At 45.2% G+C, this 16,232-nt stretch overlaps 1 protein-coding gene across 1 annotated transcript; it reads right to left on the bottom strand.

Moving 5' to 3' along the window:
• Positions 1–2,886: 2,886 nt before the first annotated feature.
• On the bottom strand, positions 2,887–15,019 carry AQP11 (aquaporin 11; the record flags this gene model as incomplete). The annotated part of the gene is made up of 3 exons (XM_079549109.1): positions 2,887–2,957; positions 8,211–8,327; positions 14,425–15,019. 3 exons carry the CDS (start codon positions 15,017–15,019, stop codon positions 2,887–2,889), a joined length of 783 nt encoding a protein of 260 aa, XP_079405235.1.
• Positions 15,020–16,232: the final 1,213 nt, after the last annotated feature.

Below are 16,232 nucleotides of genomic sequence, written 5' to 3'. Positions count from 1 at the left end.
GTTGGATGGGGCCCTGGCCAGCCTGGTCTAATATTAAATGTGGAGACTGGGGGTCCTTCCTGTGGCAGAGGGGTTGGAGCTTAATCCTTGTGGTCCCTTCCAGTCCAAGCCATTGTATGATTCTTCTGCAGATATTCCTGCTTTTCATGTGGAGGAACAAACGTTCTGCAGACTTTAATACTTTGTAGTGTGTTCCAGCACTGAAGGAATACCTTGAACTTCTGGCAGTGAGCAGTTCATCACTTCGGACTGCACAGTCCAGATAAGTTGTCTGAGGACAAAGTAAACAGTCACAATCCTGTAGAGCCAGCGTGGAGTGGCAGAGCTTTAAAGTCATCAGCACTGTTGCATGCAACCTGTACTCTGTACTTTGGGTTACAACAGTGGATGGGATCCACAGAAGCAGCAGAAATACCATCTACCACTTTCTACTGTTCTACTCTGACCTGACAGGGAAATGAAAGTTCTGTGCAGTTAACACTTTATATTTTGTTCTTTGCTGAGCCTCCCAGTGGTGAGCTAAGTGCACTGGACCAGTGAGGCCAAGCAGCTGTCTGACTGACTCTTAGAGAAGAAAAACTGTTGACTGAGACCAACATCAGCTTAGCTCTGGGATTAAATCATAGAACAGAATTACACAGGTTGGAAAAGACCTTAAAGATCATCAAGTCCAACAATCGTGGTTGAAGTAAAAAGGTTACATAAGGTACACGTAGGCCCTACCTGGGTTCTCCTAATCACACTGCCTTACTGGCACCTTCATATACAGAAGGGTAGGTATGCATTACTTATACATGTGACTTAAAATATTCCAGTGCCCAGATTTATACAAAATTTATTTTGTTTTAAACTATATGCTATGCCAGAATAATAGTTGTACAGATGGACTTTGACTGCAGGCCTTCAAAAATGGTGTGGTAGTAGGGACTCTAATCTGATAGAATTTGGCTTCCTCTAAGTCTGTATCAGTGCTTTCTCTTTCCTTCTCACTTAACTTTTATACTCCTTGGAGTTTACTTCTGAGAGCTTTATCCTATGGGCCTTATGGGCTCAAAGGATTTGAGATGAATTCATGGTGTAAGGCTCATTTCCTTAAGAAATGAAGCTACAAACTGGGCTGAAGTACAACAGCAAAGGCAAATCCAGTGCGGAGAAACAAAACGTGTGAAGTATGGATCATCTTGAAGTAGGTAAAAGGGATAAACAGTGAAGCAAGAATGGCGATAGGTAGCAGCCTACCAACGTCTGCTTTAGAAGCAGTACGTGGTTTTCAATTAAAGGTAATGTGCATTGGTTTGGTTCTGTTCTAGCAGCCCTTTATGGTTGTTGTAAAGAAATGGATGAATGTAAGAATGGCTGAAAGATGGAGTGTCAGCAGGCTCAGCCTGGGGTGGGCTGTTTGCTGTACAGCTTCTTGCCAAGAGAAGTTTCCTTTAGTAAGCAGTGGTAAAGAGCTCTGAAAGGTAACTCCACAGTTCAATTCCATTTTGCTGTATTTAGCAGGCATTTCTTCCTTCTATTGTTCTTAAATGAAAGAACAGAAGGTCCTTATAGTTGATCATCAGTGTCCATATAGTTAATTTTGTAATATAATCTGAATGAACCTTGGAAAATCCAGGAAAAATGTTATTGCAAGAAGCATGAAATGAAACTACTCAAACTCTTGCAAAAAAGACACCTGACAGCAGCAGCTGCTGGAGACTTGGTTCACAACTGCAGTGCAAATACCTCATCTGCTTCCCTGTGTTCCCCTTTGTTCACCATATTCAAAGCCTGAAAAAAAATATCCCTAAAACAGAGCAGAGGAGCCTGGAACTGGAATCTTTGTACAACCTGTTGACCATCTTGCCTCTCAGAACTACCTGATCTTACATCTGAAATGTGTTTTGATGTGTTGCTTACAAAAACGAAACATCCAGAAGAAGCTTCACACTGGAAGAGAGCTTGAAGGCTGGTACTACTGGTGTTCTTCAGCTACAAAGGATGTGTTTGCCCAGTTCAGCAGTCAGCTTTCCTGGTTTTAGTCCTTTTATTACCTTACTATATTGCAAATACATTTATTTCAAGAACATCTGGTCAGGGTCGCATAACATCAAGGATGCATCAAATTCCACGTGATTCAGCCCTATGCATTGTATCTGTTTCTGTCTGTGCAAAAGACTATCTGGGATAAAGTACTTTTTTTTTTACTTAAAATGAGCTTTTAGGTGTGTGACTACAGAACTTGCTGCTTTATTATTGCTCTTCCCAATCAAGGTAAACATTCAATAGACTGCAGTGAGACAGGGTGGGGCAGAACCTTCCTGGAAGGAAGGGGAGGGTTACTTACCTGCACTTCACTATTAAAACACTGCTGGTCCTACAGGTTTGTACTTTTGCTGTAGGTCACCTCTAGAATAGAGCTGTGTCAGTTCTTCCAGGGATCAGACAACAAATCAACCTGTTTTCCTCTCGGAGGTTTGTACGTGCTTGAAAGGGATTGCTGAGGTCACTACAGAGGGAAATCTTCAGTTTTGTTTCTGCAGCTGCTGTCTACGTGAAGAAATCCAATAAAATCAAACCCCGAAAGGTCTGGAATTTATCTAAAGTTTTATATGCCACTGTAAGGTCAGCAAATGGCACTTATGGCTAAAGTGACAAAGTTTCAGTATTCTAACAGTCTTTTGCATTCATATGGCTTAACAGAAATGCTGGTAGATATTCTCTGATCTAGTGTTACAAAGGAAGGTTTTGAACACAAAGCTGTAAGTGAAATTTCAATACATGAAATCTGAATACAATTGAAAGGAGGTGTGGAAGTCGATGTCAATGCTTTTTCTGAAAGCCTCATTTCATTTGGAGGTGGCTGCAAGTTAACTTGTTTGAAAATACTTCGATGCAGTTCTACTATAATTCAGATTTTAATGTCTTCTGGTGTCCAAGAAAGGATTTCCATACAAAAGCCACAAGTACTGTACCTGAAAAGACAAAATACAAAACCAGCATTTCTTTAATGCATTCTGAGGATGATGTAGTTCTTCACAGTTGTTTTCAGCTGCTGCTGAAAATAAGCATTATGTTGAAGTATCTGATCATCCAGCGTAAAATAAGGGTTGCTGCAGAATGGAATTCTCAGCTGAAAGTGCTAAAGTGAACAGTTTCTGCAAACACAAACCTGTTTGCAAAGAAAGCTTCAATCAGCCACACCAGTGATCCTGAGGAGCTGATAGAGCAGTGTTTCTTGGGATGATAAACCAAAGATGGAACAGTTTGACCAAGTGAAGTCAAAGTGTACATGACCCCTTTCCAGGTCAATAAGGACAGACAAGGATATGCAAATATACAAATGCCCCAATCTCAGCAGACAGGTGAAGGCTGAGTCAGTGGGCACTACGTGTGGACACAGGATAAGGCGAGCTGACTGGCTTGTTTTTTAAGGTCACAATGTAGGGTTTATTCTGAAGCGGAAAGCTGGTGAAAGTCAGAACTTCAGTTCTTCATAAGAAAGGCACCTAAGTGCAGAAAAGTAGACTGACTACTTTCTAGCTCTCTTGACAAAATATGTTCTACTTCAGAAAGGCTGATTCTGAAGGAGAGTATTCCTCACCCACAGCTTCTATTTTATTTTTATTAGAAATGCTGCCTGGTAACCTCCCACTGAGTGCAGGGTTGTTGTCTAGGCTGCGTTGGGTCAGCGTGGCTTTGTTCAGAAAAACTCCAAGGTTGTTTTAATGTTGCTGCACTCCTCCTGAAGGCTTTTTCAATGTCCAAATCTCCCAAGCCACAACTGCCTGCCAATACTGAGATTTAATCTGTCATCTTTGTGACTACACTTCAAACAATTGTTGACAGCTATTAATCAGCTCTTCACTTCATCTTTGTCAGACTAAGTAAGACCAGTTTCCTCAGCATCCCCTTGGTGACCAGCTACTCCAGGCCCTTCATTGTTTTGCTTGTCTTTCATGGAATCTATTTTGAATTAGGGGATTTCAGCTCAGACATGTTCTGCATTTCATAGAATCATAGAATCACCAAGGTTGGAAAAGACCTAAAAGCTCATCCAGTCCAACCGTTCACCTATTCCCAATAGCTCCCACTAAACCACGTCCCTCAACACAACATCCAGTCTTTCCTTGAACACCCCCAGGGTCGGTGACTCCACCACCTTCCTGGGCATCCGTTCCAGTGCCTGACCACTCTTTGTGAAAAGTAATACTTCCTCATGTCCAGCCTGAATCTCCCCTGCCGTAGCTTGAAGCCATTCCCTCTGCTCCTATCACTGATGACATAAGAGAAGAGGCCGACCCCCAGCTCACTACAGCCTCCCTTCAGGAAGTTATAGAGAGCAATGAGGTCTCCCCTGAGCCTCCTCTTCTCCAGACTGAACAATCCCAGCTCCTTCAGCCTCTCCTCATATGGCCTGTGTTCCAGACCCCTCACCAGCTTTGTTGCCCTCCTTTGAACACGTTCCAGGGCCTCAATTTGAATAGAAGGAGGTAGCAATATCCCACTTCTCCAAATCGTGCAGTTTGTGTTACTTGCAGATAGAATAAACATTTGTGCCCTTGATAAATCTGTGCTGTATCTTAGTTCCAGCAAAGTCATATGTCAGTTGAGCTTTGACCTTCCTGATTCTGTTCCAGAGTTTGTGTATGCTTCATTTGCTGCCTATCCCTGTTTCTATACCTTATCTGCTCTCCTTTGCTTATGGCGAGACTTCTTGTCAACAGGGAAAGGCTATTCATCAAAATGTTCAGGCTGTCTGATAGATTTTTCCTGCAAGTCAGAATGTTACTAAGCTCTCAGTAAGCTTTTTGGAAAAAAAAACAAACCTTTTCATGGAACTTCTTCCTTTGTTCCTTTGTGGCAGCTTCCCAGGGAATTCTACCTAGCAATTCCCTATCTAAGCACAATTTGGTTCTGAAGTCCAAACTGCTCTGCTGTTTACCTTTCCAGTCTTCTGAACCCTGAACTCTTGCGAGGACTTCAGCCCACACTGCCACATTCACCACCAGCTCTTCTCAATTTGTGAGCAAAAATCACTCACTGACCCATGTGTTTTTGAATTAAAACTTCAAATGAGTTTTCTAGGCACCTCCTGGATTGCACTCACTCAAATGCATGAGTTTTGCTCTCTCAGGTGATGCCTCCATAGCTGAAAACTCCTGGGAGTACAGGAATCAGGGAGGAGACTTCTGCTTCTCGTTTGCTGAAAGCCTCCTTTGCTACCTATGCTTGTCCAGATGGTCTACAACAGTCCTCCACCAAGATATCCCAATCTTGCTTGCCCTCCAATCTAGATCCAGCAGCTCTCAGACAGGCACATCCCTGGTGTTGCACTGAAGTTCTTTTCCTGTGGTCAAGGAACTTGTTAGCACAGAGCACAGTTCCCTCCTTCCTTTCCCTGCCCATGAATCACACAATTACCAAGGTTGGAAAAGACCTCCAAGATCATTCTGTCCATCTGTCCCCACACCACCAATAATTCCCCACTAAACCATGGCCCTTAGTACAACAGCTGAACATTTCTGGAATACACTGAAACGTGCTCCAGCTGTGCATGCTACCCCACCGAGTCACTGGTGTCCCTGAGTGCTAAAAGTATCACTGCAAATGGACTTGAAATTCTTGTTTTCTCACTTAAATTTCACGTTTAAGCGTCCTGAACCTGCTGGAAGCTCAAATATCCTCTCAGCAGAAAGGTGAAAATTTTACCTGTACCTTTGCTTACCTCTTCCATTTATGTCTACTCCAGTGTGACTTTCGTGGCATTTATTTTCTAATCTGATGTTGAAGAAATCATTTTCTTTTAAAGAACAGCAGTAATCTTTCAGGTAAAACCAATCCAAATGAGGATCAGTGACTATTTCTCTTATAGTGTTAGAAATCTAGCAGGGCAGAGCCTTATTTCATTGCTCTCATGCCCAATATCTTGCTACCAGCTCTTCCTGCCATCTCCCTGATACTGAAAGAGAAGCATTAACTCAGTCACAACCATCATTAGTGCTGCAATCATGCCTGGACAACTGGCATGAACTAATTGGCAGTGAAACAGCAACTGCCTTTGTTCCACCAGAGCTTTTACATTCATGGTACCTATTCAAGTTGTAAATATTTTGCTGACATCTATATTCACTGCAACTGTTGGCTGCTTTAATGCTACTGAAGAATCACCTTCACTGAAACTTCAGTGAAAACGCCTTGAAAAATGAGTTCTTAATTCATAACTCTAAGATAATATGCACTGACGACTCTTATGACACCAGTTGATTTGCTTATCCTACTAGAAAACTTCAATTTCCTGCTCTTCTTGTGAAGGTGATAATCTTCCTCTTGTTCCAAGTTTACTTTCTATGAAAAGTTCAGAACTGGCTTGCTGGTAGCTCTAGGTATCCATCAGACACTGACTGGTCTCTCTGGTCATCGCTGCATTTGCTACGCTCATAAACGAGATCACACTACACTTGGCACAGGCAGTTGGAAGTTCCATGGCACACTACTCTGTGTTTCTGCACGTGTTGATTATTGAGGCACATCACAAAAACCCCCCAGCATTCTCCTAACAGAATTTCCTGAGCAACAAAATAATTTCACCATCTAAGATGCCAATACTGAGAAAAGTGAGACCTCAGATGAGCAGATAACGATGGCTCTGGGGGTGTCTAGGAAGTCTGGGATTATCCACAGACATGTGGACTCTGAAAGCAATCCTTGCAACTACATATAAAATATTCCTTCTCTCATTATTATCTTCTTGAACGATTTGTAGTAGAAATCCTTTCAATAAGAATTTTCTTGTCCTAACAGGTACCTTCATAAACACCTTATCATTTGGCCCAGTTCTGGAAGAGTTATTTATATTATTTACTTATTTTCAATAAGTGCCAGTAAAATGTTATTTCAAGTTAGGTGAAACGCCTCACATCTAACATTTCATGCTAGAGTTATAGATTTGCACTCAAGTATTAATTCAGTTTTGAAAAAGATCTCTATACACTTCCACCTCAGGCATCTTGACATTCTTGGTTTGTAAAACAAGGCCTATGTACCCATGAATATCCATGTTTTATACCTGATCTGGTGGTTGGTAACCCTGCACGTAGCAGGGGGATTGAAACTAGATGATCATTGTTGTTCTTTTCAACCCAGGCTGTTCCATGATTCTATGATATGATACTGCTGAGAGACTGCCGTGCTCTTCAGATAATCCACAGGCCTGACATCTGCACCAAACTCTTCTACTGCAGTAGTGACACTTCACAACAAGTGCTTTGTCCCCAGGATTCACATCCTTACAGCTATGTGGTCTGGAGTTCCTTCTCCTGATAAACTGGAGACAGTATCTGACATTTTCTGTATGTGTTCTCTGCGTGTTGCTGATGTTAAGCTGCTCTCGTGCATCTTCTGCCAGGAACCAGGTGGTGCTCACCAGCTTTGCCTAGGACATTCCCTTAGCTGTATTAACTAGAACAGCTGTTGTCAAGCTTATTGTGTTGTGCAGTTATCCTGTTTGGATGTGTAATTTTTAAAAACTTTAAAAAACCTGCATTTTAGTTAAGACTTCATTCAAATATTCTTTCTCCATTTTTGAAAGTCACCTCAAAATAACTTTTTTCCCCTCCCTGTGCACGTTATTCGTTACAACTGAAGCCTTTTGCGATGTTCTCTGTCCATGTTTTACTACTCACCTTGTTTTCAGTACCACAATAGCCCCTTCTAATAGGATCAACAGCACAAAAGGACTTGGGATTGGCTGAGTGCCTCTTTATATACTCTCTAAGCTCAAGATTTGGAGGGAGAAACTGTAAACAATCAACAGCATGAAGCATTTTCATCTGCACCAGATGAATCAGAATGTAAGTTAGCAAAGCTCCAGTGACTCGTGGGTATTCCTTATTCTTGAAGTAAGAACAGATTGTTTCTAACAGTGACTGGGAGAAAGACATAAAATGGGAAATGTAAAGCTTTGACACGATGGAGATGAAAAAGATTTGACATTTGATGATGATAACTGAGATAGCATATTGCCCTAATATGATTTATCTTTAATTTAATCATCCTCATCCTCTTGCATACAAAGTAAGACAAGAACTGAATGCTAAGCAGTTTGTCTCTCTTGAGCTTTTTCAGGCTAAGAATTACTTTCAGGTTGCCTCTTCTCCTTTTTAATACTCTTTTCAATCACATACTGAGTAACACTTTCTTAAATACATGAAGTATTATGAACTTACCTAAGCATGGTGCTATCCAATATACCAGTGAATAAGTAAGAAATCTGTCATAGAAACAATGTGGATGTAATGAAAAAGCCAACGCTGGGTTAAATATTGCTCCTGTAAGATTTCCACCTGAAACGAAACAGGAACAACATGAAGTCAAACAATCTTTCTTAATGTTCATTCTAAATGAAATACAGAAACACGTGTGCACAACACTACAAGAAATGCATACCTTGCAGTGAAATACATTAGCAGAAACCATTTGAGCAGATGAACTCTTCTGCAGTTTTTTACTGTATTTGTTTAACCGATGCAGGAAGTGAAGCATCTTTCCTTCTCTGTCTTCAGATGTAAATGAAGTTGCCTCCGTTTTCTTACTAACTGCCCCACATCTGTTTTATCAATCCTACACTGCAGTCACTGTGTCTATGTACATCGTGGTTTCTATTTAGTTTCTTTAACCTTATTCTTGATTGTCCTAGGCCAATTAACCAGTGTGAGCTTTCACACTGCTCCGTGTACAAACACTGTGTTGCTGTAATCCTCATCTGTCAGGAAAGTTTCACTAAGGTCTTTGTTGTTCTCTTTCTCCACGCGCTCCCCAGTGTTTCTCTGGCCTTTATTACAGTACAGAAAGGTTTTAGGATGAAATCTAGAACTGAAAACATCACTTGAACATTTGTCACTTGAAAATGTCATGCGTGTTACTTCAACCTCAGGACATGAGATGCAGATGCATCTCAGCAATTTCAGACCATTCTGCCTTCATTGTAATACTGCCTGTAAATTAAGAACAGAACTCAAAAAGGGGGGGTTTGTCTTTCAGTAATGAAATATTTTCTCCAAGTAAATACCCAGATATTAGGTTAGATCTTAGGAGGAAGTTTTTCCCCCAGAGGGTGGTGAGGCACTGGAACAGGTTGCCCAAGGAGGCTGTGGATGCCCCATCCCTGCAGGCATTCAAGGCCAGGCTGGATGTGGCTCTGGGCAGCCTGGGCTGGTGGCTGGTGACCTGCACATAGCAGGGGGTTGGAACTGGATGAACACTGTGCTCCTTTGCAACCCAGGCCATTCTGTGATTCTTTGTCCTTTACAAATCTGTGTGTGGCCTGCATCCTTAGCTTCTGAGTCATTCTTTTATATTCAAAGGCATCATCTTCTCTTTCTCCTATTTAGTAAAAAAAAAAACAACAAAACAAACCTTCCTATTTGCAGCATCACAGGGTTTGTTTTGGTCTGATGTGCGTTGTGTTGAAAACTACGTCAGTGCAAGACAAAATGTAAAAAATAACAAAAAGCAATCCAAGTATTTTGAACTGAGAATAGAAATCTAAAGGGAGAGTTGGCAGTTTTCAAAATACTTACTGTAGAATCTGATGTTATTTGTTGGATTAAGTTGCATGATATGCTTAAAGTAACTTACACGTGTACCCAGTGACATACAAACACTTACTTATTTCCACCAATTTAACTCAGTCCCTTGTGAAAAAAAAAAAGACATTTTCATGTTCTGAAGCCCTTCGTGTTTATCATTTAGATGGGTATAAGCCATAAAAATATGGCTATGCTTTAACACTTCATCCAAATCAAAGCTGACACAGAGCCAGAGATATTCCTTCTTACAGTCCCTTTTCAGACAGCAGTCATCCACACAGCTTTTAGACCCACAGTAGAAGATAAATCATGCATGGAAATGTGATACAATACGCATGAGATGCATTTTGTAACATTTCTGATTCATGCCTGACTGCAGTGTACACGTCCTCAGGGCACAATCAGTATAAAAAGAAACCATGAGCATGGAGATCTTTTTCCTCTAAGTTTAATTCACCTTTCAGAGGTCCCAGCTAAACCACTGCATCTTTCCAACAGAAGTCTTGGTGGATCATCATTCATACAATATTCTAAACAATATTCTAAATTAACTGATGTTTTTTGTAGGGAAAATGACGTTGGGACCAGGTTGCCTAAATCAGTGCTGGCTGCCTAACCTTTTGGTGCTGAGTGAGCAAGAAAGAGCCATTTCTCTTAAAGAAGCACTCCACTTCTTTATGCACAGTTAATGGAGAGGCACAAATTTCCTAACAATCCAGCCCAGCTAAGTTAAGAATTTGTCCTTCAAAGCCTGGGTACCAGAGGCTGGCCTGCTGCAGGCCTCGTTTTCTAGGTGCTCATTCATTCAAAGCACTGCTCCTCCAACTGGGGAAAGGAAATATTTCCTTAGCAGAGCTGGGGAATCAATCTGGGGTGAACACAATCATCCTGTGGAGGCAGCAACTGTCAATGCAAAGCACGAAGCCCCATATTTGGCACAGAAATACATAGAAATGGCGTGCTATTTCTAACCTGGAGATGGGAAAAAGCAGCACCTGCGAGCTGTAATGAAGCACAGCCCACTTAGCACATCATGCTGGAGAGAGGAGGTGGACAGATGGTGGCTGGGGCCACGCAGAGCTGCACACTGACACTGAATGCACCACGCAGGTTGTGGATGTCTCCCAGGTGCTATCGCTGCCGCTTGGTGTGCCATCAGCAGCCTTCTGAAGTGCAGGACAGCAGGGTGTGCCCAGGGGAATCTGTGTGTGTATGTGAGCAGAGGGAAAGGGGCTGGAGGAACGGTCTGAAAACCTGTCAGGAGCCCTATGTGTACCTGGCCAACCTTCCACTGAAAAGGTCTGCTACAGTGCAAGCTTCTCACTTAGAATCATAGAATCATAGAATCACTAAGGTTGGAAAAGACCTAAAAGATCACCCAGTCCAACCGTTCACCTATTCCCAATAGCTCCTACTAAACCATGTCCCTCAACGCAACATCCAGTCTTTCCTTGAACACCCCCAGGGTCGGTGATTCCACCACCTCCCTGGGCAGTCCATTCCAGTGCCTGACCACCCTTTCTGACAAGTAATACTTCCTCATGTCCAGCCTGAATTTCCCCTGGCGTAGCTTGAAACCATTCCCCCTGGTCCTATCACTAATGACACGAGAGAAGAGGCCGACCCCCAGCTCACTACAACCTCCCTTCAGGAAGTTATAGAGAGCAATAAGGTCTCCCCTGAGCCTCCTCTTCTCCAGGCTGAACATTCCCAGCTCCTTCAGCCTCTCCTCATATGGCCTGTGTTCCAGACCCCTCACCAGCTTCGTTGCCCTTCTTTGAACACGTTCCAGGGCCTCAATATCTTTCTTGCAGTGAGGGGCCCAAAACTGGACACAGTACTCGAGGTGCGGCCTGACGAGTGCTGAATATAGGGGAACAATCACCTCTCTGCTCCTGCTTGCAACACTGTTTCTGATGCAAGCCAGGATGCCATTGGCCTTCTTGGCCACCTGGGCACACTGTCATCATAGAAATACACACAAGCGGGCTCCCATGCTGCCTGCAATACCTCAGCAGTAGGAACACTGGGGTTTAAGCCCTCCATTGCTTCAAGAGGCTTCAAATCACTGTTTGTGAGAGCACAGCAGGGGAAGGATGCCACCTATCAGTTCCCCTTTGAACCTGAGTGCATGGCAAAGAACACAAACCCTGAGAAGCCTGGAGCAGTGAACAAGAACTTCTTTCTTTACAGCAGCTTTCATAGATTTTAAAATAGTGGGAAGGAAAACATCCAGGGCACAGCAGATCTGGTATTTCCTAGAAATCAATCTCTGCAGATGGACTGCACTGGATAATCAGCCTTCTGCAAGAAACAAGAGAGGAAGCCAGCCTGGCCCACAACACTGGGCATGAAGTCTTCGTATGAGCTAGCTAAGAGAAAGCTGTGTGGCACGTATTATTTTACAAGAATATTTGCTCAGCAGCAAAGGAATGTTAAGAATAAGGAATCCAGCTTTCTGTGCCTGGAGAAGAGGTAGCAAAACCCTTGGCTCCACTTTCACCTACCATTTCAGGACTGTTCTTAGTGTGCTAACACGCAGTTACACTTTGCTTCTACATTCAAATACTAAGTTTAGAAAGTAGTTCAAGTTGCTAATTAATGAAATTCTCCACAGGGTTTTAATCTTTCAGATATTAGCTCACTTGAGCTAAGCATAACAAGCAAGGCTTCCTTTTTTTTTTTTTTCCCCCCCATGAATACATCTGAAAATTTGAGTGTGCTTTTCATCTTACTGTATTGGTTCAACCTCTGGGCAAAGAAGTCAGCAACACTGCAGACATCTGTAGGTAAGGCAGTGATCTCCTCTCATAGATGGCTCGCTTTCTAGGTGAGTGGGGGGTCCTGCTGGATGGACACGAGCCAGCAGTGTGTGCCTGCCACCAGTTCCCTGGGCTGCATCAACAGAGGGCCATGAAGATGCTCAAAGGGCTGGAGCACCTGTCCTGTGAAGAAAGACTGAAAGAGCAGAGGGGGTTCAGCCTGCAGAAGAAAAGGCTAGAGAGACTTTATTGCAGCCCTCCAGTACTAGAAGGGAGCCTATTAGCAGGAGGTGGACTCATTTTTTTACATGGTCTGATAGTGACAGGACAAAGGGGGAATGGCTTTAAGCTAAAAGTGGGGAAACTAGGTTAGATTTAAGGTGGGAATTCTTTATTCAGAGGGCAGTGAGGCCCTGGCACTGCTGCCCAGAGAGCTGTGGGTGCCCCATCTCTGGAGGTGCCAAAGGCCAGGCTGGATGGGTCCTGGGCAGCCTGAACTTGTGGGGGCAACCAGCCCATGGCAAGAGGTGAAACTGTGTGGGCTCTGAAGTCTCCTCCAACCCAATGCTTCTGTGATTCTATGACTTCCTCTATGGAGGCTGTAGCCAAAGATGGCATGAGGAACTCCATAACCACCTCTGTCTCATCCCCCCATGCCCCAAAGCACAGCACCTCCTTCCCTGAATCTCCCTGTAATGCAGTCCCAAGTGACCAGTGACACAATTCTGGCACTTCACTGGGGAGAACACAAAGAATCCCACTGACTCCACAGGAGTTCCTTGCCCTGATCAGCAGTGCAAGGGACAATCCCAGCTCTGGGAGGTGACACAGAGGCAAAAGTAAGGACAGGGACACAGAGAGCATTGCAAGGACATGAGATCTGTAGGTGCTATGATACTACAGGCAACAAACTTTTTTTTTTTTTTTTTTTTTTTTGCAACTTTGAACTGTGCACACATTCTACAAATAACCATTCCTGCTTCTAATATTTTTTAACAGTTAACCACTGCACTGATATGAATTATGCATTATTTTAATGCAGAACCTCTCTTCTGCAGGCCTGCATGCTCAGCATCTTTCCCTGATCCAGACTGCTGCTGTCCTGCAATGCCTCTTGAAAATCTGAGCAGTGTGGTACACATGGAATCCTCAGACTGTATAATGTCAAGTTATGAAACAAACCTTCACTGAAATATTTTAAGAAGGGTTAAGAGCTTCACAGAGCACTTGCAGATTACATGTTTTGCATGCACAACTCATTTCATCCTTAACACACACCACAGGAGCTAACCAAACTTTAAATATAAACTCCAAATGAATTCAGAATTTCTAGGACTTCATAGAATCACAGTTTGAGCTGGAAGAGATCAGTAAAGGTTATCTAGTCCAACTCCCCTGCAGTGGTCAGGAGGGACACGTACAGCTCAAAACCCTTTCCAGCCTGACCTTGAATGTCTCCAAGAAGGGGGCATAAGCCACCTCTCTGGGTAACCTATGCCAGTGCTTCACAACTCCTATCATAACAAAACCTTTTCCTCATATCCAATCTAAATATCCCCTCTTTTAGTTTGAAGTCATTTCCCTTTGCCTTATCACCACAGACCTGCTCTGTCCCCTTCTTTCTTACAACCCCCCCTTCATATCAGGTCACCTCCCAGCCTCCTCTTCTCCTGGCTGCACAGCCCAAGCTCTCTTAGCCTGTCCTCGTCATTTTCATGGCCCCTCTGGATGCTCTCCAACAGCTCCATGTGTCTCCTGTACTGAGGATTCCACATCTGGATGCAGTACTCCACATGGGGCCACATCAGCGCAGAGTAGAGGGGCAGGATCACCCCCTCACCCTCTGGCCACAATGCTTTGGATGCTGGCTGGCTTTCTGGGCTGTGAGGACACAGTACTGTCTCATGTCCAGTTGACACCCACCAGCACCCCTGAGTCCGTTTCCATGATGTTTCTTTTTTCCTAATTGAAGAAAACAAATTTCGCGTCTTGCTTTCCTGCTTTGAGAGTTGGACTAAATGATCTTCAACCCCTTTGATCCTGTGATATTTAAATTTCCTGATTGCAATAACAGCGAAAAAAGGACTAACCTGCAAACACCAGCATGGTGATGAGGAGAGCAACCGCGTGGACTCTGTAGCTGGGCTTAATGTTTTCCACTTGCAGGATGGTCAGCTGGAAAACGACAGAGAACAGCAGCTCTATGCAGAACGCCTGCACCTCTGTCGTCTGCATGGGGTTGCCACAACCCTGAGTGAGCACTCCCGAATGGGATTCCGCCATCTCCAGCCTCCAGATTAAGTGCATAAAGACCCTGGCCAACACCGCAGCAATGAACTGCGCTCCGATCTTCAGTCCCTTCGCCCTGACTGAGGTCCGTCCGCCCCACAGGGGCTGCAGGGTGCCACAAGGGTTGCACGTGCTGCCGGGCAGCGTCAAGCCATGCAGGACGGTGAAGCCGTAGGTGAGGGTGAGGGCGGTGTGCGGCCTGGGCTCCGTGTTGCCCAGCAGGCTGAGCTCATTGGTGCAGGCGCACACCTGGAAGGTGCTCAGCAGCTCCAGGAGCAACGAGCAAAGATCTGGGTGTTTGTACAGGCGGCGAAGAGCCAAACTCCGGCACAGCCCCACGGCCGCCACGACGGCCACCATCAGCCCCAGCGACGTCCAGATGCCGCCCGCAGCCATGGCCACAGTCCCACTCGCTGAGTGACTGGAAAAAGGAGTTCGCCGCGCTCCAGCCTCACTGCCTGCAGAGAGAAAGGAAGAAAGAGGGAGGGAAAATAGCAACACTTGGCCTTACAAGGTAAGAGGCGGCTTCTTTCCCCACCTGCTTGCAGCTGCGAGGTCTCTGCCCTCAGCTCGGCTCAGCCTGAGGGGGGATCGGGCACGGGGATCCCCGTCCCACAGCGGCGTGGGAAGGAGGACCGCTCTCCCCTCAGGAACGTCTCTCCCTTCAGTCTGTGCGAGAAGAGGGGTGCCCTCTCTGAGGCGAGGACAGCCCCACAAGAGAAAGCCCACTGCGAGAGAAGAAGCCACGAGCCGATTCCTCTCGCAGCCGTATATAAATCAGAGAATAACCGCGCAGCAGGGCTGGAAACACCCCACCCCGCGCTCACCGCCGTCCGCCCTCCTCTCAGCGGGGCGGCCGCGGCCCCCAGCGGTTCTGCGCATGCGCAAAGTCAGCTCCGGTGCTTGTGGTGGGGGGGGCGCGCGCAGGGTGCTTTCCCGCCCTTTGGCGCAGCGGTGAGAGCGGTGGCAGCGCTGGGGCTTTACGCCTCTGCGCCCTCCTCTCCCTCTTGCACAACTTCGGGCGTTGCTCTGCCGGGAGCGTGTAGAAGTGGAATCAAGCAGCGAGTTGGCGTCCACGGGGTGAAGGAGGGGAGGTTGTGTGAGGGGAAGCTGACAGGGTGTTGAGGACCGAGCCCAAGAGAAGGCTTTGAGTAGCGTTTCTCTGAGGGCAGCGCGGTGCGAGGTGCAGGTGTGGGTTGGACCCGCCGCCTCCGTGCTGCCTGTGGGGGAAGACGGTCCTGACAGGGTGCCGGGAGGAGGCCAGGGGCAATCCTCCATGGAAATAATGCTAAAAATAGCTTTTGTCCTCATGCTCCAGATCTTTTTATCAAGGAGGCCCCGAAGGACCTCAGGTGGCCTGGAGAAGTTGAGATTTCCTCCTTTAGGCTGTGTGCCTGCGTCTTGTGGCTGAGAAGAATCATGGAATCATAGTGTGTCCCAGGCATGCATCCCAGGGTGCTGAACAAGCTGGCTGAGGTGGTTGCCGAGCTGCTCTCCGCCATATTTGAACAGTCGTGGCTGTCAGGTGAGGTCCCGGATGACTGGAGGAAGGGTCACATCGCTCCCATTTACAAGAAAGGGAGCAAGGAGGACCCCGGGAACTACAGGC

Source organism: Tetrao urogallus (assembly GCF_951394365.1).
Source record: "Tetrao urogallus genome assembly, chromosome: 1".
Lineage (NCBI taxonomy): Eukaryota > Metazoa > Chordata > Aves > Galliformes > Phasianidae > Tetrao > Tetrao urogallus.
The sequence above is the reverse complement of the archived record's forward strand: the minus strand, read 5'-3'. Positions and strand labels throughout refer to the sequence as shown.